This window comes from Ursus maritimus, unplaced genomic scaffold (genome assembly GCF_017311325.1).
Source record: "Ursus maritimus isolate PB19 unplaced genomic scaffold, ASM1731132v1 scaffold_22, whole genome shotgun sequence".
Classification (NCBI taxonomy): domain Eukaryota; kingdom Metazoa; phylum Chordata; class Mammalia; order Carnivora; family Ursidae; genus Ursus; species Ursus maritimus.
In genome coordinates this window covers 27,507,955-27,530,490 of record NW_024424675.1, presented here as the reverse complement: position 1 = coordinate 27,530,490, position 22,536 = coordinate 27,507,955, and the positions used below count along the sequence as shown (strand labels likewise).

General features: G+C 50.6%; 1 protein-coding gene across 4 annotated transcripts; it reads right to left on the bottom strand.

The window, feature by feature from the left end:
- Positions 1–114: 114 nt before the first annotated feature.
- LOC103669764 (lipopolysaccharide-binding protein-like) lies at positions 115–22,124 on the bottom strand. 4 transcript variants are annotated; one of them, XM_008698104.2, is made up of 15 exons: positions 21,900–22,124; positions 21,106–21,220; positions 19,704–19,832; positions 19,216–19,371; positions 14,888–14,978; positions 12,435–12,498; positions 11,189–11,280; positions 10,309–10,485; positions 8,373–8,432; positions 7,248–7,418; positions 4,922–4,989; positions 3,502–3,547; positions 2,505–2,568; positions 1,340–1,416; positions 115–443 (listed from the first exon to the last, which is right to left on the bottom strand). In XM_008698104.2, exons 1-15 carry the CDS (start codon positions 22,021–22,023, stop codon positions 411–413), a joined length of 1,467 nt encoding a protein of 488 aa, XP_008696326.1. In that variant the 5' UTR covers positions 22,024–22,124; the 3' UTR covers positions 115–410. The 4 variants fall into 4 exon arrangements, 3 of the variants coding, with proteins under 3 accessions (XP_008696326.1, XP_008696327.1, XP_008696328.1); XM_008698105.2 differs by having other exon boundaries at positions 14,915–14,978; positions 21,900–22,123; XR_005836936.1 differs by lacking the exons at positions 2,505–2,568; positions 3,502–3,547 and having other exon boundaries at positions 21,900–22,123.
- Between the last annotated feature and the right edge of the window lie 412 nt (positions 22,125–22,536).

The following is a 22,536-nucleotide window of genomic DNA, read 5'->3' as shown; positions in this document are numbered from 1 at the left end:
GTCTCACTTCTGCTCCTGTAACCACAACATCAAAGGACACGTCCAACTAAGTTCATGTTTAACGATAAGCAGCGTGCTTTGAGCTCTGCGGTGACTGGACACTGCTCACGCTTCCCCCCTTCACTGAAGTTTATTCTAGCGGCTGCCCAGAGTAAGGCTAAGGACAGATGCAAAGGGGGCAGGAAAGGGCACAGGAAGGAGGAGGAGAGGGGCGGGGAAGGTGTCCCACGGTCAGGGGTGTCTTCGGGTGCCCCAGGCTCCCCGGTGACGAGTGTCCACGTGGAGGAGGCCCTCATGGTGAGTGGAGGCAGAGCGGCTGCAGCCTCTGGACCCCCCACGGGGGCGGGGGCAGGCCCAGCTGTGGTGTTGTCCCCTCCTCCAGCCACGCTGCTCCTTCTTCAATGTTCAGCCTAATCAAGGTTGGCTCCCAAGAGCAAGAAATTCTGGAGAGAAGGCAAAAAGGACAGACAAGAAAGACCGTTTTCTGAGCTGCAGAGGATAGGATCTTCCTGGAAGAGAAACCTTCAGGGGAAGAGGCAAGTTCTCACTTGGCCCGAAAACCAGGTAAGTGCAAAAACCATGCCTGTAGGCCTTGGAGGCCTTTAGAAAACACTGTCCCTCTTAGCTGCCCTGACCCTGGGAATTTATTTGCATTTCCCAATATTCTGATTTCCGGAAGACACGCACGAATGTCACTGTCCTCCTCCAAAAGCTTTTTCTCCCAGGAGAACAGTGCACATCTGGGTGCTGCCTGAATTCACTCCCCTCACACAATTAGTTTATGAGGACGTAGTCCAGGATTCCCTTAGAGTAAGAACATGCTATGAACAGGGAAGACATGGCTACCTCTGGAGTTAGAGAGTGAACTGTCATTGTCCCTGTCCCCACTCCTGATGTGTTTCTTGCCCTGAAGGCCTGCTCGGTTTTGCTCCAGGCCCATCCCTTGCTGCTGCGGGCCGGAAGGCTGGCCGGGGCCTGTGGAGATTCTCACACCACCAAGGGGTTTCTGGCTCATTAACCCCGAAAGGTGACATCTAATCGGACTCCTCTGCACACTCTCTTCCTGCCCTACGTGGCTAATGGGCCCTGCACAGTGTTGATCCTCAGTTGACGTGTTTGAACTGAGTTACTGGAAACTGAGCTCACGTGGAAGTCAAGATTCCACACAATCAACACTTGCCCTCTATATTCCAAAATTTAAAACAAAAGTATTTTTTTCTATAAACATTAGTTCTAGGATGTCAGTGGGAGTCAGGGGCTCCCCCTAATTCTACCAGCCCCGAAGCAGCCCTCCCAGGAGGTCTTAGAGCTCCCCACCCAGACCCCACGTCTCACTGACCTCGTGGACTTGGAGCTCCAAGCTGTTGAGGTGGGTGTCCCTTGGCAGAGGGAGAGGGAAGCCCTCCTCAAGCTTTGCTGGAAGATAAAGAGCAGAGAAACACGGGCTGGATGGGGAAGGCTGGGGAGGTGCGGACACATGCTCGTGGCATTGCCGCTGGCCTGTGAGAGGACAGGCTACTTCGAAATGTGGTTGGCTATTGGATTCAGGGCTGGTTTTCTGTTGGGGGGGCACGGAGATGCGGATGCCTGGTCAATGCGGCTTCTTCAGGAGGGGAGAGATGTGGACAGCCTCCACCCGCCAGAGGGGCCCGGGATGGGGCATGCTGTGATTCTGACCAGGGACTCATCCCCGAGGACCACCATCTCCTCCCCTTTGTCTTTTCTAGGACAACTGCCCTGCTCTTATCTCATAGTGGTAAAAGACAGATGGTGAGGCCGGGCGGAGAAGGCCCTGGCATGGGGGGAGGCCGGCTGGGTTCTCAGGCAGCCACCGTGCTGAGCACCATTTCCATCGCGGTCACCTGGCAAGTCAGTGACCTAACCTGGTCCAGAACCCAGGTGTGCTAAGACCAGGTGTTCTCCAGGTATGGCTTGGAATGCCCCTCCTCCCTTGGCCTACCTCCCTGTGCTTTGGGACTCAACGTGACCCTCGCCTCCTGGAAGTCTGGACCGACCTCTGAGTCACATTCAGTGCCCCCTCCCAGCTCCTGCAGCCCCCTGTGCTTCGTGTCACAGCATTTATCACACTGGTTGTCACTGCCTGTTACACATCTCCCTTCCCAACAGAGCGTAAACTCCATGAGGGCAAGCCCAACGGATTGCCAGGACCCCCGCCAGCGCAGAAGAGGGGCTCAGCTTGTTGAATGACTAAATGACTGATCCATGAATCCTACAGAAAGGATAGAATTTAACGTTTGCACAGGGCAGTCAGTAGCAGCTGTCCTTTTTTTTTTTTAAGATTTTATTTTATTTATTTTAGAGAGAGAGCGAGCATGAGCAGGGGGAGGGGCAAAGGAAGAGAGAGAGAATCCCAAGCAGGCTCTGCACTAAGTGCGGAGCCCGACTCGGGGCTTGATCCCAGGACCCCGAGACCATGACCTGAACTGAAACTGAGTGAGACACTGAACCCACGGAGCCACCCAGGCGCCCAGTATCATTCTCACCATTGAGAGAGGGGTATATGGTGTGGAGCGCGTAGTAATTGAGGATGGCTTCCATCAGCTCCACCTGGAGCGGGGGGGGGGGGCAGAACAAAGGGAGCAGACAGGACATGAATGAAAACCGGAGTCTGAGGGAAGAACATCTCGCTGCCCCGCCCCCCGCCCCGCCTCCAGAAACACCGACATGCCCTCCCACTTACAAAACAGGTTGCCTGTGACTGTCACCACTGCAGATAGACAGCTCCTTATTCACAATCTCCCCAACTCCAGTCTCTGGACTTCATTCTCTACCGGTACGTACAAGCTCATTTTATGGCAAAACATGACCTGAATCGCCATGGGGATATTTAGTGTTTCTTTATTCCACTTCGTGTGGATATTTTTAAAATCTGTTGCAGAAGTATTAATGTGTCTGATTACAGAGTGCTGCCCCAGATCCTGCTGGAAGAGTTCTATCACCTATAGTTCCTGCTCCACATGACCTCTCATAAATTCTCAATTCTGAAGCGCATCAGCCCTGAGGATTTGGGTAAGGCATTGCGCGCCCAAGCCACTATTATTACAATAGTGAGCATACACTGAGAGCTTACTACGTGTGAAGCATTTTGTCAAAGTGTCTTCCTAAATTCATTGCCCCATTTCATGCTACAGTTCCCATCTGAAGTGGTTGAAGTAAATAGTGTGTATTCCCACTTTACAGTCAAGGAAACTGAGGCTCAGAAAGGTTAAGTTACTTTCCCAAGGTCACACAGTAACAAGTGGCACGGCTGGTCTAAGAGCCCAGATCTATCTTCCTTCAAAGCTCGTGCTCTTCATGTCCGGCCTGTCTCCCCGTGAGCCCTCAGGCAGTGCCCTTCTTAGACGATTAACTTTCAGACATGGCGTCACTTCCGGCAAGACTGCAGCGCAGTCTTCTCGGGGGCCTTGGCGCTTCTCCTGGAGCCCCCTGAAGCCCTGCTTGGAGAAGATACACAAGAGATGCTGGGAGAAAACCACTCACGTTGATGAAACGGACGTTGGAGTGTTTCAGTTCCAATTTCAGCTTACTGTGCAGAGAAAGAGAAGCACGGGTCACCCCACGCCGTGGCTGCTACTTCCTCGCAGTTACCCCAGTGGGGAGTGCAGCGCTTATGGGCAAGGCCATTTCTGGGGGGCGGGCGCCCGAGGGTTCCTCTGCAATGTGGTGCTTGCGCATTTAAGGCTTTCAGCATCACAGCGATTTAAGAGGAAGTGACATTGTTGCAAATTACCGTTACTGAGCATCTTCAATAACTTAAATAAGTTAAGATGGTATAAAAATTAACTGGAAAAAGTGGGAAGCAAAGAGTAGTGCTCTGTATGTCCAATGACGTCCGGCAAACAGCTGGCACCCGGAGGAGGGAAGAAAGGCAGAGCGACTCAGGGGCCCTCGGGTGTTGTCACTATAGAAGCCAAACCCCAATCCCCCCATTGATCCTCTTGGCTGCTGCCCTGGCCCCATGGTTCAGGGATTCTAACTGCCCTGGGCCAATATTTTGCTTTCTGCTCATGGGGCAGAGTAGTTTTGCTAATTCCTTGGTAAAACCACTGTGTGAGGACCACCTATGTCCTCCTCATTTTGCTGTCTCTCCGCAGTCCAAGCCCTCGTCTGTCCTCTCGGATACCGCAGACCCCCAAGGCAGGCTGAGGCACAAACTCAAATTCTGGGACCTCCAAAAAATGCCCACATGCTCACCCTTAGCTTCTCTGGCTGAGGCACAAACTCAAATTCTGGGACCTCCAAAAAATGCTCATATGCTCACCCTTAGCTTCTCTTTTAAAGATGCCTTAAGGAGATGTTCATTTTAATGGACTCAGTGCACTCTCTCAGCCGACAGGTATCGACCCCCGAGGCCAGGAATTAGTTCCTCTGACGCACCCACTGCATCTGCTCCGCAGCACCCAGAGTGGGTGGGACATGCGGCATGGGTGAGGGCTCCAGAGAAGGACGCACCAGGGCATGGGCCAGCCCCTGCTGGCGGTGTAGTCCCTCCTGCCCACTGACTCACTGGTTGAGTATGTGCCTGTGGGGTATCCGGGCAGGGCAGCAGCAAAGAGTGCCTTGGGGTACCTTTAATCCTCCATCTAAAATCTCCTTTTTTGAAACGCAGTACTGACAGTTTTTCTCAATCTTATATATAAAGTCCTTGCAAAGCCCCATGTCTTCCAACTAGATTATGGCTCCTAAGTAATCCCTTTGCAGCAGTTCACCTCCCTCACTGAGGCACTGTCAACACGCCTTTCCAAAGGGGCACCCGGATTGGAGGATAAGCCAGCCCCAGTGGAGACCTCCGTCCCCCAGGGTCAACGCCAGCCCTATCAGTGAACGGACTAGATGCTCTGGGGGCTGCGGGGTTATCCCCATCCTACCCCATTTCCTCCCCTTGCCCATGGCCTCTTACCTTCCTGTGGTCACTGAACCAACAATCCTGTCCGAGCTCACACTGATGGTGGCGGAGATGTTGGTTGTCTAGAAAAGCAAAAACCCAGCCTCTCAGGTAATGTAGAAATCCTGTTGTCTCTCAGTCCAGGAGACAAATCTTCAGAAATAGAAACCTCAGCCAGATGTGGGACATGTGGGTGAAAAGCAGCTACCCAAGGATTATGGGCTGAGGATGCAGAATGTTCGTGGCTCTACAGCTGACTTTAAGAAAGGTGAGCTGAGGTTTTAGAGGTCTTAATGGAAGCATCAAGAAGGGCAAACAAGCCCAGGCTAAAGACACAGAGCATTTGAATGGGGAGACTATCCACCAAGAAGCATGACTGAGCTTGGAAGCAGGCTACTAAGAGAAGTCCAGAGAGTCCCTGAGCCCTAGGGACCTTTAAAGACACCACCAACTGCCAGCTGGGTGTGAGGATGGAGCCTGGCCTGTCGAGGGTTGGGGTTGAACCAGATGATTGAATCTGGGGGATTTCTAGCCATTATTTCTTTGAGTACTTTTTCCAGCCCCTCCCACTTTCTCCTCTCCAGAGACTCTGAGGACAGGAAGAGGAGGTCTCTTGTTGTAGTCCCACAGGTCCCCGAGGCTGCGTTCATTTTTTTCAGGCTATGAGTTCAGATAGGGTAATTTCTGTTGTTCTATATCTTAATTCATTTGTTCTTTTCTCTGTTCCACTGACACCCCCCAGCAGGGACGTTAGGGCATGTTGTTACAGCCTCATGCCAGTGTCAGTCTCGGATCCCCAGTCAGCCTTTACTGGCCTGGGTGGGGTTAGGGCCAGAGCTTTTTCTCTGGTGTTTGGCTTTAGGAGCACAGTTATTGATTGTTTACAAGTTTTCTATCTTACCAGGCTGCCCCTTTTTTGGTCCTTTGGCTAGAGAGAGGCAGTGTTGTTGGGGCTCTTTTTGTTCACGCCTGTTGGTGTTTCTGGGTTGCCCCAAATTGGCGTATGCAGGGCAAAAAGAAACCCCAGGGAGCTCATCATCATGTTATTCCCTAGATCTGGAGGCCCCTGGCTTATCTATCTTTTTCTCTCTGCCTTTCAGAGTTTTCTTGTTTGTTTTATATGTAATGTGTAAGGTTTGGGTTGGACTCAGCAAGAGCAGGGAGGTAAATGGACATCTACTCAATCTTCCCAGAGGAGGAAGTGTTTTGCCCATTTTGAAATTGGATTGTCTTTTTTGATGACCGAGGTGTAAGAGTTCTTTATATATTCTGGATACAAGTCCCTTCTCATATATACAATTTGCAAATATCTTCTCTCCTGTGGGTTGTCTTTCCACTTTCCTGAATTATGTCCTTTGAAGCATGAAGTTTTTAACCTTGGTGACGTCCAACTTATCCATTTTTAATTTTTTTGTTCATGCTTTTGAGTTGTATCTAAGAAGGCTTTGCCTAACCCAAGGTCATGAAGATTTAGTACTGTGGCTTTTTTTCTGAGTTTGGTGATTTTCGCTCTCCCATCTGGGTCTCGGGTCCACTTGGAGTCAATTTTTGTGTATGTCTAAGGAAGGCATCTGGTTTCATTCTTTTGCATGTGGATATCCAGTTGCCCCAGCACCATTTCTTAAAAGCTTTTTTCCCCCGTTGAATTGTCTTGGTCCCCTTGTTGAAAATCAGTAGACTATAAATATGGCCATTTATCCCTGGATTCTCAATTCTAGTCCGTGGATCGTATGTCTACCCTTGCACCAGTACTGCACTATCTTGACTGCTATAGCCTTATAGCAAGCTTTGAAACAGGGAGCTATGCGTTCTACAGTTTGTTTTTCTTTTTCAAGATTGTTTTGGCTGTTCTGGGTCCCCTTGAATTTACATATAAATTTTAGGATCGGCGTGTCAAAAAAAAAACAACAAAAACACCCCAGCTGGAATTTCGAGAGGGATTGTGTTGAATGTGTAAATCAGTTTGGAGAGTATTGCCGTCGTAAGAGCTCTTTACATTTTATACCTTCTTTAAAAAGGTAATTTAATGATTTTGTTTATAACAATTTCAAAAGAGTTATGCTTCAGATTAAACCTATTTTTATAGCAAATGTAACAGTGAGTAAGCTAAAATTGTCCAACTTAGCTGGAGTGAATGACTTTTAAGGTTTCTAGCAATTCTGACTGTGATTTGATGAAGTACACCCTTGGGAAGCCTGGCTGCTGTGGCCAGAAATGCAAGGTTCCCCCCAGGCCGAAGTAGCCTCCAGCATCTATCTGCCTCCCAGTCCTTCAGTGGAAGGAGGGGCTTACCCCCTGGCAGATGTAATCCTTTGCTGCTCTGTCCAGAGATCAGACTTACCACCCTGAGCTGGAAGAGTGGCTTGCGGTCAGAGGAGGTGGGCAGGAGAGCGAAGGCCTGGATGTCTAGCACCGGCATGAGGGTCACGTTTCCAGGGGTGAACCTCAGGAAAGGAGCTGATTCAGGTGACATCTCAAGCTCTAACTCCGTATTGGGGTACAGCCTGGCCAGCTGGAGAAAGAGAACAGAGGCTCGGGGGAGGGCGGGAGACAGACAGGGAGCCCGAGATATATCAGGGAAGGCCAGATGGGCAGATACCCAAAGCCTGAATCTCCAAGGGCCTTAAACCAGCAGTGGAAATATTGCAGGCTGAAGGGCAGTTTTTTTCCAGAACTCCTTTCCAATAGGCGACTGTTGCGGTTGGAAAGGACACTCTAATAAAGTGAGACACCCTAATGGGCACGCTGCAGTAACAGCGATGGTCACCATACTGCCTTCGATGCAGGCCAGCTTGTGTTTACTACAGTGTAAGTTTGGGGCTGGAGCTGAATTGCCTGGTTCAAGAGAAGGGAGGCTGATTGTTCTTCTCCACTGTGTTTCTGTCTCTTTTCAGCTAATCTCTACATAAACATCAGACAAATATCAATGATTGGCCTAGCCCCAAATTATTAGCCTGCCCAATGTGCGTCCCCCTTCCTCATGCCCCAGAAGGATCTTGTCTATTTGCACTGCTTAAGTGCTATTATCTCCCACGTGATCCTCCCAGCGACCCAGTGGGGCAGGTACTCTTGTCATCCCCGTTTGACAGATGAAGAAACTGAGGCCTGACAAGATGGAGTTCCAAAGACAGAGAACAGCAGACCCAGGATTCAAACACGGGCAATCAATCCGAATCCAGATCCTGAGTCTTTATGCCACAAGGGGTCAGACAATGATGGGAATTTTTGTACATGAAAATTAGTTTAATGACTTTTATCTTTACCCACTGTTCTAATAGGTAAGCTGTTTCAGGTGACGTCTCAAGTTCTAGTTCCATATTGGGGTTCAACCTGGCCAGCTGGGGAAAGAGGGGAGAGGCTCAGGGGGAGGGCAGGAGAAAAGTCTCTGCACAGCTCACTCATGTGCAACTACTCTCCACACTTGGTCCAGGTCAAAATCTCTGTGATGAGTGTTCAGAGGTCTTACCCGAGGAATGATGGTCCGGAACGAGCTGGTGTGCAGGCGGATGGGAGAGTCCATGGGAATCTGCAGTAGGAGAAGCAGGAGGCTACTTGAGATGCAGGACATGGTAGCAGTTAGAAATACGGACTCTGTAGTCAGACGGCTTAGGTTCGATACTACTCCCGCCATTTTTTAGCTGACTACCTGTTGGCAAACTTATTAGGTCCTGCATCTGTGAAATGGGGGTGATAATCATAGCACTCACCATGCAGCATGGGCAAGGACTGAATGAGACGGTGCGTGGTAAAGCCCTAAGCCCAGTGCCTGGAATCTCAGTCAACACTTAGTTACTGTCTGTTTTTGTTATTTATTATTTCTTAGGTTGCTCCCCTCGAGGCCACCGAGAGCTCATAACCACTACAACCTGGATTGAATCCATTTCCAGATATGGCCGTCCAAACCTTTTCTAACCCTCTCTCTTGGTGTTCTCTCCCCGCCCCTCTGCCTTGCTGGTCTTCCAGCTTGGTGAGCGCTGCCTGCACCTGCACACAGCCCACCTTCCTCCCTCTCTCCTCCCTCGAGATTCCCTCTTTACCTGGGCGGCTCCTATAGGGCTTGGCTGTGGGGGCTCACGGCTCAGACCTCCCTTCAGGGGGTCCCCTGCGAGAAGGGCAGTTGGCTGACAGCCATTCACGCTGGGGCTATGCTCTCCCAGACAGCCCCCAGCCCCTGACCCAGCACAGCCCGTGTAGCGCTAGAGAATTTTGTCCAGTCGCAGGCAGGATCAAGACAATGAGCCACACTGAAAGTGACAAGCCCTCATTCTCTTACTGTGATAGTGTAAGCAAGAGGCTCCACTGCAAGGGGTGCTGGCCCCCACTACTCCATTTCCCCTGTGGCATGACCCCTGTGAGGTCAGATGCATCGACAGAGGGGAGGAGGGGGGTCACCTTATTGCCAGAGGAGCCCCAGAGAAAAGGCTCTTGCTGGTTTATGGTCCCAGGGGGAGGAGGGAGAGCAGAGCTAGTGGAAAAGTACTGAGTACCGAGTCAGACTGGAGAAAGCTGTCCTCCAGGCCCCAGCAAGGGGGTCTCAGCAGAGGCACCTGAACAGTCTCATCTGAGGATCCCCCACTCCCCCCTCCCCCCATCCATAAGGAGGCCTCTGAACGAGGTGTCTAGGCTTGGAATGCAGATCAACCTGAGAGCACCACCAGCCCCAGCCCAGGAGGGGATGGGGCGGACGCTTGAGTCCTTGACCACAGCTCCCTCTGGAGACTGCTGAGCACTAGCCTGGCACCAAGTCTAGTCTGGGAGGAGCCCCCAGGTCAAGCCTTCCTAATAGCCTGTGGTCAGGCTGGAAAGGTCACGCACAGGATTTTAGCCTGGAGCCGGGCTCATCCGATTTCTGCCTGCTAGGGCACTCCTCTGAGAAGGGGCTCCGCTCTGTGCTCTCCCTCCGCTGAGCTGAGGCTTCTCGGAGCTTCGGAGCTGCGGGACAGGCAGCACTTCTCCCCAGTGTGCTTGCCTTCCCCTCTCCTCCACAGCTCCGTGGGAAGTCTGTCCCCTCCTACTCCTCCTTCCTCTCCCCTTTCCCCTTTGCGGGCGTTCCCCTAATCCATCTCTTCCAAGTCTAGTGTGGCCTTGGCATCTGCTGCCTGGAGGACCCGATATGACACTGCAGAGTCTGCTGTGTTTTTTTAAAGTAGTGCCAGTAATGGCTCATACGCATCGTGCATCAGACGCCAAGCTCTTAACAGACAATCTCTCATGCAATCCCTGGGGACCAGGCACTGTTGGGGTGCACATGCGCAGCCTGGATTTGAACCCCTATTTGGCAGGCTTCGGATTATACATTCTTTCCCTGGCTCCTGAAAACCCCCAAGCTTCGCTACAGTCTGGCCTGACGCTCTCTCCTGGGATCCGCACCCCCCCCCCAGCCTTCTCCCTCCCCTACTCACGTGCTTGTTTTGGATGGTGAAGTTCATGCGCCCAGCCTGGTGGTAAACCCGGCTGGCTGTGTTGAAGACATACTCAGAGACAGCAAAGTAGACCATGTGGTCATGTTTCTCTGTCAGCCTGATGGTCGGAGCATCGAAGGGGGCTGGGGAGTGCCAGTTTCGGCCAAAGAATTCACCCTGGAGACAGAAGGACACGTCACCCCCCCAAGGTTCCTACCAGACAGGGTGCCAGGCAGAGGCATCCAGAGCCCGGGGAAGCCTCCTGTGCCCTGCGTGGTGGTCTGGGTGGTGGTTCCTCTCCAGAATGTGGGCCTGGGGTCCTGACAGTTTCCTTCTAGCCCCACAATATTTAGACCCTGACAGCTGCCTGAAATCCCCCTCTTACAGGTCGGCTGGGGAGGTATGTGTTGTGTTCTCTGGGCTCAGGATGCGGCCTGGTGGTGGAAAGCAGGGACTCTAGAGATTAACCGTCATGTACTGGCTCTGGGACGTTGAGCAGGTCCCTCGCTCCCTTGCGCCTCAGCCCCTCATCTGCAGAATGAGAATGGTGCTGATGGGCCTATGCGTACATTTACGTAAGTGAACATTTGTACAAATACTCAGCATCTGGCACCTAGTAAGAAGCATATGAGTGTTTGCTAAGTAAATAAAATGGGAGGAAGATGGCACTCCAAGACCTGGCTCAACCCCCAGGGAACTGTGGAAGAGACTGGAATGAAGAGGGGGCATATTAGTTTCCTACTGCTGCTGTGGGCACTGGTCAGGGATGGGAACTTATGGGCAGATGAACTAGAGAAGGAGGGTAGGAGCCAACTTTGGGAATTAGTACTTATTTTCTGCCAGTCCTTAGCTCTAAGGTCCTTTCTCCACAGCAACTTACCTTGAAGGGTGTGTCTAGGACTTGAGAAGTCACTTGGGGAGCACCTACTAAACTGTAGTCAATGCCAGCAACCTGGTCAATCATTAAGATAACTGTGGAACAGGAAAGAGACAGTGTTACGAATAGGGGAGTCAAACATAGCTGTGTGAGTTGTGCACTGCACAATTCCAGGGCTCTCCTTTCACATGGACTGTTGCCTTTGGAGAATGGAAATGGGGCTGGGGGTGATCCATGGTACCTTCAGTCACAAAGAGAGTGCAGTATTCATTCATTCATTCATTCATTCATTCATTCATTCATTCAATATTTATTGAACACCCGCTATATGCCAGGCAAAATGCAAGGGGCTCCTGAAACAGTTGTGTGAGATAGAGTCTCTGTCCTTTGGCAGTCAAGGATTGGGAGGGGGAAGGGAAAGACAATCAAATACTTGAGCAAATAAATGTAAAATTTCAACTCTTTTAGATAGCATAAGTCCATCGGATGATACCAGTCATATAACAGAGGGTAAAATGGTGAGGGGGAGGGGTTTGCAACCTGATTTGGACAGGGAGTCAGAGGAAGTATTGCTTGGGCTGTGATCTGAAGGAAGAACGCGTGTTGACTGGGTGAAAGGGGTGGATGTGGGGGAAGGACGTTCCTGGCAGACGGAATGAAGTGCAAAGATCTTGTAGCAGTCAGAGCATAGTAGAGGCATAGAGCGTGTATTAGAGGAATTAATAACATTGGAGGCATATAGGGACTGTGTGGCCGGCCACATTGCCAGACCAAGCAAGGCCTTGTCACTCAAAGCGGGGCTCAGTGTCCTGAGAGTCAGAGGAGTCTTTGATGGGTTCCAAGAACAGGGGGAGACCTGACCTGATATGTGACTGTAGAAGTTCCCTGTGGCAGCCAGAGGGACAGGTCTGGGTGGACCCCTGGCCCTACGCAGGGATTTCAGAGCATCCCTGTCTTGTTAAAGCAGCCAGGACAGAGCCAACACGTGCTTCTCCCACGTGCTTGTCATCCTCTGCCCACCTCGTGCTCCCAGCATGTTTCCGAGTCACGATGCTTAGTTGCCTTACTCCTCTACCTCCAGAACAGACCCCCAAGAGAGGTGGTCACCCCATATCCAGCTCTGTAGGATGGAGAGGTACTCGAAGGGGAAAGTTCTCCTGGGGCTCTTGGGAGATGATGGTGATGGTCTGGGGGTAGTTGGTGTCATGACATCTGATGGTACCCAGAGAAGGGAGGGGGGCCTCCAAACCTGGCAGAGTCCGGAGATAGGGCTCCAGGTGAGACGTGGTTGACTTCCTGACCATTTCGCAGATCTGCAGAAAGTGGTGGAGAAAGTCAGGTGAGTTCCCCTCTCCCTCTGTCCGGGGCCCTGCCCCTCCCCCACCGCCCTCCAGGAAACCTGGCTTTTCTCCTCACCCTGTAGGCAGGTGTGTGAGGGGTGGAGGAGTGTGTTGAAAGGGAGAAGAGGACACTACCTCCGTCAACACACCGTGCTTCGTCACTGTCCCATTTGGGCTGGGCCACATACATGGGTCCAGCTTAAGTGCATAGACTTTTCTGGAACCCACATTAAAAGTGAATGGTGGCCAAGTTGGCACTGCTCTGGGTCTGCTATTGTCATGGTCCTCAGTTCAATGTCTTGGCAGGAAGTAAGTGGCAAGAAGTATAGCCCATAAACACATTTATTAGAGAGCCGAGAGGCAAAGCAGGAGAGCTTCCAGGTGTGGGAGGCAGCTCCTAAAGTATCATCTCATTCCTCAGCCCCTTCTCTTTGGGTTCAGGCTCCTGGCTATCTGGGAATAAGGGATCCTAAGGAGTGTGGTGCCTGATCTGCAGGCAGTACTGACTAGGGCCACCAGAGGGCCCCAAAGCAAAGCCAGAAGGAATCCCATTCTTCAGCGGGCCACCAACCTACTTCTCTGTACATGACGAGTTTCAGCTTGGGAGGTCCCAGAAGTCCCCCGTCTTCTGATTTCCTAACTTCAGCTATTCCTACACCCTCTCTATGACTTTGCCTATCTCACCTATTCACTTTACTACCCACTTAACATCAAATGGCCTTTTAAAAATCACATTCATTTAATAAAAAATACAAAAACTTTGTATCACTTGTCAATGGAAAACTGGCATCCCTTGGCATAAACATGATATAACTAGGGAAAAAGAATACAAGGGACTGAAACAATGTTCTGGAAGCCAGGCTAGATAGGGTCGCCTAGTTGCATAATGGCCCTTTTTTGTTAAAAGTGTTCAGGATACATTGGTCCCAAACTGAGATTTCCCTTTGGTGTAAAGAGAGAGAGAAAAAGGACTGCAAAGGGGATCCCTTCGTCATTCCGTCATTCTGCATGACGCAATACCAAAGCTCCACATCACTGAAAATCAACACTTCGTTTGGGGAAGCTTCCCCACTTTGGGAACCAAAGTTTTGTGCAAACACCAAGCCAGCCTGTGTCCCGTGGGCCTGACCTGGCCTCTCCTGGGGCACACGGTAAGGGCCTGACTTCATCCACCCCAAGTCCCCTGGTCAGGGGTCCTCTCTCTCCTCATAGCTCTCTTCACACTCTCAGCCCCGTGGGGACACAGTCAGCGCCACCATCCCCTGAAACTGACCACTCCTCCGGCTCAGCCTCTCTGGCACCTGCCCCATCCTCCCCTGGACACATGGTATCCAGAGTTTTCTGGACCATGTTTCCTTTATTTGTAGGGCAGAGACCACAGCTTGCCTCTGGCCTCAGCCTGCCGTACCAGGCGACTGGGGCATAAATGGCAACGAAAATAACCTCGCACCATTTACTCTTCCCGTCCTCTGTTCGAGGCCCTGTGTGTATGATGTCATACGGTCCTCCCAACAGCCCTGCAGGGTAGATGCTGTCATTATTCCTGTTTTACAGACAAGAATCCCTAGGCTCAGAGAGGGTAAGCCAGTTAACCACGGCATCACAGCCAGCAAAGGGGCAGAGCTGGGATCTAACCCCAAAGGTCTGACGGCAGAACCCATGTGCTCAAGAGCGAAGATTCCAGAAGGTGAAACGCAGTTGAAAAATGACTCTGCAACACTGGTGAGTGCTCTGAGCACAGCCTGTGTGCCCGGTGCTGCTAAGTGGTTTTCGAATCAAATCTTTACCAGCCCCCTTCACGATAGGGGTCCTTGTCCCCATTTTACAAATGAGTAGAGTGAGGCTCCACGGGGTCCATCAACGGCCCAAAGATACACACCAGGTAAATGGAAGAGGCACTCTGCCTCCAAGGCTTTATCCAGCGGTGAGAGGTACTGAAGCTAGCCCACTATTGTTCTCAATATGGTGCATTTTGGGGGGGGGGTCAGTCTTATTTAAGAATATTTTCCTCTCCTTTATCGAGAAAGATATCCTAGATTTTCTCCTAAAAAGTTTTGGATTTGTTTTGCCATTTAAATCCTTAGACCATCTGGATTGATGTTTGTGTAGGGTGTGAGGGAAGGATCCAAAGTCACTTCTCCATCTCTCTGTAACATTATCTACAACTACATATCAAACACTCTGCCAGTTCCAAATGCCGATTTAGCATATGTGGTCATACAAACTTGGGAAAGCCCTGAAGCTTGCCTTTGCACCATGAATGAAGAAAGTTTTACTAAGCAAATTCAAATGACAATGTACTTAAGAGACAAGACTGTTTCCAAATACCAAATACGCACATGCCAATGATCCATGTACTAACCACAAAGCTACTCATCCTTTTGTCTACCTTTTGTTCCAAGATATTTTTGAAATTGTTTTCAATTCTTTCATGGAAGAGGTTCAGGATCCAGCTGGAAGAAAGAGGAAAGAGAGTCAGGATCCACTTTATGATTAACTAGGACTCCCAAAAGGAAGGCCACCCATGGATCTGAGCTTCCTCCGTGTTATCCCAAGAAGGGAGCCAACCAGATGGGGGGAGCTCTCATATACTGTTCGTGGGAATGTCAATCGGTGTAACTAGTATGGAAAACAGTGTGGGGGATCCTCAACGAATTAAAAATAGAACTACCATATGATCCACCAATTCTACTTCTGGGTATTTACCTGAAGAAAATGAGAACGCTGATTTTGAAAAGATCTCTGCACCTCCATGTCCATTGCAACATTATTTATTGTAGCCAAGATATGGAAACAACCTAAGTGTTGATCAGTGGATGAAAGGATAAAGAAAATGTGGTACACACACACACACACACACACACACACACACACACGTATTAGACAGCCATAAAAAAGAAAGATATCTTACCATTTGCAACAACATGGATGGACCTTGAGGATATTACATTAAGTGAAATAAGTCAGACAGAGAAATACAAATACCACACGATCTCGCTTAAACGTGGAATCTAAAAAAAACCCAACAACAATCAAGCTCATAGATACAGAGAACACATTGGTGGTTGCAGGGGCAGGGAGCAAAATGGTTGAAGGAGGTCAGAAGGTCTGAACTTCTAGGTATAACATAAGTAAGTCTTGGGGACGTGATGTACAACCTGGTGACAGTAGTTAATAATACGGTATTGCGTATTTGAAAGTTGCTAAGAGTAGATCTTAAAAGTTCTCAACACAATAGAAAATTTTGTAACTATGCATGGCGACAGAGGTTAACGAGATTTATTGTGGTCGATCGTGTCACAGTAATTACAAGTAGCAAATCATTGTGTCATATACCCGAAACTACTATGGTGTTGTGTGTTATTTATACCTCAATGGAAGAGAAAGAAGGGGAGTCAGGCCTATTCTTTATACACTACAAAATCCACCGAACAGCTTAACCTGGCAGTTTAGCAAGTAGTCACTCACTCATTCATTCAACAAACATTTACTGAGCTCCTCCAACCAGCTCAACACCGAGTTGAGGGGACACTGGTCAATAAACTCATGGAGCTCATGATGTGAGTCTAACCCCACTTCAGGTAAAGCTGCCCTCAGAGACCCTTCCCCACCACGGATAGTACTCGGTGAGAATCGTGGCCCAGAACAGACATCACACACTGTGTTCTCACCTAGGGTAAGGGTGAGAGGTTGTGGGAAATCAGTGAACTAAGTTAGTGGAATTATGTCTGGTAAAATTTTTTTCTCTCACTATTTTTCTTTACCATTCAATACTTGCTGATTGAGTGATGTATATTACAATTGTATGTTTATTATAAATTCATGCAGTAATATTGGACACAAGTATTTTCTGGGGGTTCTGCAGAAAGCATCTTGAACTTTCCAGGGTTCTGTGCCGTGAGTAAGCCCAGGACTCATAGACTGGCTTAACGTTGGACCCTGGCTGGGTCTGAATGACCCCGGCCATAGTGACCATGGCTGGAGTCCCTGACAGCTATGGGTGGGGGTGTTGCTTCTAGAAAAGTCTGTCTCCTCCAACATCTCTGGGTACCCCTCCAATATTGAGTTTAAGTAGAACAGATCGAAGCAGTAGGAAACTTTCCATGGATCACAAGTTACATAAAGTCATCCTGGCCCCATTCCTCCTCTTGTTGCCCAAATTTAGTCCAATCTCCTAGATCTGCCACAGGCACTTCCCCCCACCTGTGCTGCCATCACCTGCCCCTGGGACATCATCATCTCTCGCCTGGACAACTGCCTCTCCCTTCTCTGGTCTCCCTCCACTCAATCTGCCCTGCTCTAATCTCCTGCAAAGGAAGTGATTTTTTAAAGGAGTCAGATAATCTATATCCCAGCCTTTCTTAAAATCCTCCAGTGGCTTCCCACTGCCTCCCTTCAGGGTAGAGACTAGAGTTTGGCTCCTGCCTAGTCTCTTCACTTTTTCTAATTAATCACCACCCCATCAAGTACACTGACCTCTGCTCACTTCCTGGGAAGCACAGGCTTTTCATGCCTCAGGATCTTTGCACATGCTTCTTCCTCCACCAGAGAAGCTCTCCCCTCCTCCTCTTTTGCTACAATTCAAGGCTCATTTCAGATATCCTTTCCTTGAAGGAACTGTTTCTGCTGCAAATGTTAGGTAAACCCTCTACATTCATAGTATCTGGACTCTCCTTAGAAGCATGTTATCACCACTATGTTGAAGGTAATTCAATATATATTAAAATACTTCATGTCTCCACCCCACTAGAATATACGTTGCACCAAGGTGGGGACGCCATCTCTCTTGCATCATCTTATATTCCTAGAATTCAGCTCAGGATCTGACGAATAATAGGGCATCAATAAATATTTGTTAACTGAATGACCGAGTAAGGCTAGCAACTCCCCATTTTGGTCAAGACCCTGGGTGTTCATGCCTCTGGGCCATATCAATAGCACCCAACTATGCAGCTGTCACCACCTTAACAAACCAGCAAAAATGTTTTTCTGGCCCCCACTGTGTCCATCTCCACTGTGTGTGTGTGTGTGTGTGTAAACTACACAGAATTTCACAGCTTTGCTCCTGTGAAATGGGGTATTATGCTCACCCAATTAAAACAGCACAGTGGTTTCAAGCTATCCAGTCTCCACTAAGTTTCCTTTTCCAAATGGCAGCCTTAAGTGCAAAGGCTCTAGTATTTGTACAGAAAACACTTGCCAGTTGAGTAAATGCACAGCTACGTCTCTGGGTTCCCAAAATATAAATCCCCCCGAAACTGGCAGGATCAGAGGACCCCACCTTTCTGCTGACATTTGTTCCCCCCAACACGGTCACCCAGCAAGTACATGTCCAGCAAAGAGGCAATTGGCTATTTGTTCTGTTTTCCAACCCCGCCCCCCTGCCCCGCCCCCGGCCTGTGCCCTCCGCTCCTCTCTGTGTCCTGCGGGGGTAACACTCTCGAGTTCTCTTGCTGTCTGGCTGACGAGGGGCACAGGCAGCAAGGGGGGAGGAGTTGGGGCACTTACACCCAGGCGTGCCCCCTGCTGTGCCAGTACACGCCTGCCCCAGGGCCCCTTCGCCAAGGTTCCAGCCCACTCTGGGCTCTGGTAACACTTCCGTCCCCTCTCACCTCCAACCCTAGGGGCCGTAATAGCTCCCTACTGTCATGGGTCTCCATCTCCAGGTGCCTTGACATCCCTTGCTGAACACACCCCTTAACCCTGCCCACACTCCTGTTAAGACTCTTGTCATCAGATCCTTGTCTGTTAGGCCTTTTGAGCTGCCTCGGTGTCCTGCCAGGATCTGAGGGATGCTGTGCCAACCCAGACAGAGTGAGAAGGCGTCACTCTGGGGACTGGCCTCATTCCTTCGCTATTCCCTGAGCATCTCCTCCTGGCAAGTCACTTCGGAATGCTGGGTTGTCATTAAAGGCCACCTTGCCTGGGTATTCGCAAACTCCTTCCTTCCTTCCTTCCTTCCTTCCTTCCTTCCTTCCTTCCTTCCTTCCTTCCTTCCTTCCTTCCTTCTTCCCTTTCCTCCCTTTCATCCCCTCCCTCTTTCCTTCCTTCCTTCCAAGATTTTATTTATTTATTTAGAGAAAGCGTGAGTAGGGGGAAGGGGCAAAGGGAGAGGGAGAGAGAGAATCTCCAGCAGACCCTGTGCTGAGCGCTGAGCCTGACATGGGGCTCGATGGGGGCTCAATCCCACAACCCTGAGATCATGGCCTGAGCCGAAAACAAAAGCTGGATGCTTAACCGCTCAACCGACTGAGCCACCCAGGCGCCCCAGCAGACTTTTTCTTAAAGGGCCAGAGAGTCAATATTTTGGGCCCTGCAGGCCACACGGTCTCTGTTGCAGCTGCTTCACTCTGCTCTCGTAGCTCTAAAGCAGCCACAGACGGGATGCGAGCAGTGAGCCACGGACGGGATGCGAGCAGTGAGCCACGGACGGGATGCGAGCAGTGAGCCACGGACGGGATGCGAGCAGTGAGCCACGGACGGGATGCGAGCAGTGAGCGTGGCCGTGCTCCCGTGACTTTCCTTACGAAAACCTGAGGCGGACCGGATTGGCCCGCAGGCCCTTACTTTGCTCACCTCTGATCCTGGGGCACCTTACATCGTGCTCTTACGCCCCCTCAGGAGCATCCGTGGGTGAGCTGGATGCCGAGGCATCTTGACAAGCTCCCGCAAGTGCATGCAGTCACTTACCTTAGCCGTCCGGAAATGTCAGCGCTGATGTGGCCGATGGAGCTGCGGCAATGGGCCACGGAGGCAGTGGGCCGTCCAGAGTGGTCCTTGCCCAAGTTCAGAGAAACTGAGATGGAAATGCCATCCACACTCACATCGAAAGTACCGTCTAGGGTGCTGATTGGGAGTTATGGGAAGCAATGGTGTAACGTCAGTCACCTCCAGGAAGAGGAGCCCGAAGCCCAGTCCCCAGTCCCCTACTAACTAGCTGTCTCTCCTAACTGAGCCTCTACTTTGCAGCCAGCATTTCTTAAGCATCTGCTGTGTGCCGGAAAGGCAAATTACCAAATGCCTCACCTCCGTTACTTTACTTAATCCACAGCTGTATCAATGAGGCCCGTTCTTATTAATCATCTTACAGATCAATAAGTGGAGGCTTGGAGACGGTCGGATCTGGCTCCTTTGTAGACTGGTTGTCTGAGAGACATTCTAACCCAAGTACTACTCACACGAAAGCCTTTTTCACCTTCCAGTTCCCACTGACAAATACGTAGTTATTGGACAGGGAGGCTGTGACCCCCTGCCGTGGGCGTAGCCTCAAATCCGAGTTCCTGAGCTCGAAGCGATGGATCTTCAGTCTGGGGAAGGAAGGCAGACCGTGAAACCCAGAAAGGCCAGGCACATATTAGCCCCCCGAATGAGACTTTTGGGCTCTAGGGTTGTTGGTGACTTTCTGTTGCTAATTTCTGGGCTGCTTCACTGTCCCCTATTTGGTTTTTTGGTTGTTCTAACACCTTTCAAGAAAATTCCGTGTATGAGATTCCCTCCACTGAAGTTCCTCGTGTGGATTCTGCATTTTTGGCCGGTCTGGGATGGGTATAGTCACGCTGCCTGGTATGCTCATCTACACCACCCCCTCCCTGTGGCCATTTGAGTTTGTGGCTCTTGTCGCATCAACACGCATTAGTTCACGCAACAAACATCCACTGGGATCCGGCCCTTGAAAAGCTCACAGTTGGTGGCAGATCTGGACACGTTAACAAACCACAGTGGCCTACCGTGAAAACCAGATGCAAGGGGTGCTCTAGGGTGGTGGGAAGGGCCCTTGACCCCTAAGTGGCATGGCCTAGGTATTGTGTGTGTGTGTGTGTGTGTGTGTGTGTACACACACAAATTTAAAGTAGCTCCTTTTTTGCTCACTGCCTTCGGGACATTATCAGAGAGACTTTGGGAGGATTCCAAGAGGCAGCCTCTTCTATCCGAGATGGATAAATAAATGATCCCCAAGAATCTATTATGGACACTTAGGGGCCAAGGGAAGAAAATCCATGCAACCAAGGAACGGCTAAAGAAAGAGTAAGGTGTGAAGACTCTAAGATTGACTGTGGAAAAGCTACAGGGAGATTAAGGTCAGTTACGCTTTTCAGGGAGGGAGACGAGGAGCTGCGGCTGGTTCACCAGGATCCGGCCACCTGCTTTATTCCTCACTAGGGTTACGTGTGGATGTTTTCCTCAAGAAGCAGTATGCAAATAAAATGCAATCAGGTTCCAGAAAAACTCAAAGTCCTTCATTACAGACCCCTAAAAAGCTTTGGAGGGATGGCTAGCATATCTCAAGCAGGTCCCTCATCTGGGCAATCAGGAGAGTAGCTGGGGTCCCTGGCAGAGCAAAAATCTAGGGCTAGTTTCTGCAGGACTGACCTCAGGGCCTATGAACCATCTCTAAGGCTCTCCCTCCCATCCTGATGATTCAAGAAACATATAGTACCTTCCAGAAGCCCCACAAGAGCCGGTCATGACCCTTCTGGCTTTAATCCAAGTGCTGATTCCATGTTTATGCCCCTCCCCCAGGAACCCAGGCCCCCATTCTTCCTCCTCCACTGCCCTGACAGTAGAGAATGGAGACCTCACCTGTAAAAGTCGTAGCTCACGCTTTTAATCCAGCCGACTTTGAAGCTTCCTGAGAAATCAGGCAACTTGATCGTGGACAGTTCCTTCTTCAGGATGGCTACTCCGAATCGGCGGCCTGAGGGGAAATAGCGGGAGTCAGCTCATTCGGTGGGAGGCAGCCAAGCCCAACAGTCGAGCGGCCGGGCTTTGAAATCACACGGACTGGGATTGAATGTAGGACTTGCCACTTCCTCTCTGTGTGCTCCCAAGCATGTCCCTTAAATTCCTTGAGCCTCACTTCCCCCATCTGTACAATGGTCATAGCGATGATACCAACTGGAGCATAGGAATTGAATTAGATCATGAACTCAAAGTGCCAGGTACCTAGCAAGCGTTATTTATCTACTCAATAAGATTGTGGAAGTAGTGATACGATACGTGGGGCTTTTGAAGACTCATTCACAGCAGCGTGGTCAAACCTTTGGGTTTTTCACTGTTGCCTGGACCATATGGTCACAACGCAGATTCCCAGGCCTAGCTTCGGTTGCTAGGAGACGGAGATTTGGAATCTGTATTTTAACATATGTCCCAGCAATTCCAGTGTGGTCCACCGACCCCCTGGGGAAAATGCTGGTCTAGTCCCATCCTTCACCTCTGATACTCAAGACGAGGACACTGAAGCCCAGAGGGACATATCCAAGGTCTCTGAGCCAGGCAGGGGCAGAACCCCAGCCGGTGGTCCCTTGTCCTGGTTACCACACCACTCTCGTGGGCAACAGTGGGCACCAGAGGAAAGGCTGACCCCCCCCCCTTACCATATTCCAGGCCTTTTCTGGTGATTCTGGCCACGAACCCAGGATTGGATGCCCCTTCTCCGAACCCAGAGACCATTGCCAGCAGCAGCAGGGCCACTACCACACAGTATGGTCTGGCCATCATCCTGTCCTCAGCAACGTCCCGGGCAGGGGTTGGTCAGAGTCCGTCGGTAGGAGCCTCCCTTCCTGACAGAGACAGCCGTGCCGAGGTGCTTATAAATCAGCGGCCAGATGAGGAACTGAGCCTGTTGGGAGAGAGGGCGGGGAAGGTTCAAGGCTTTGAGGCAGCCCAATTTTCAGCAACTTGAGATGGGGAGAAGGTTGCTTGTGAAATTGTTTGAGGTTTATTTCTGGCCTGAGGGTAGTGGAAGTGGGGCCTCCACTTCCAACCTCTTCCTCTTCCAAGCTCTGCTGCCCAGTGCTGCCCGAGGAGCCTCCCCGCAAAACCCCTCTCTAGCGGAACGTCTCCATTCATTCCCCATTATCTCAGACTGAAATGTAAACATCCAGCGTGGCCGCCAAGGCCGCCACAACCTGGCTCCGACGCACCTCTCCAACCGGACTTTCCACCTGCCCAGCCTGCCGAGCCCGTGCTCTGGCTCCCCTGGAAGTGGTCCCCGCTTACACCACGCAAGAC

Bases quoted from the DNA above. Each gene is read 5' to 3' on its own strand.
- LOC103669764 (XM_008698104.2), bottom strand. From the start codon at position 22,023: ATGATGGCCAGACCATACTGTGTGGTAGTGGCCCTGCTGCTGCTGGCA. The intron at 1,417-2,504 runs GTGAGAATGATA...TTTATCTTCCAG, and splicing joins CATATACCCCTCTCTCAATG to CAAAGCTTGAGGAGGGCTTC. The intron at 444-1,339 runs GTCAGTGAGACG...CCTTCTCTCCAG, and splicing joins TGGAGCTCCAAGTCCACGAG to AATTTCTTGCTCTTGGGAGC.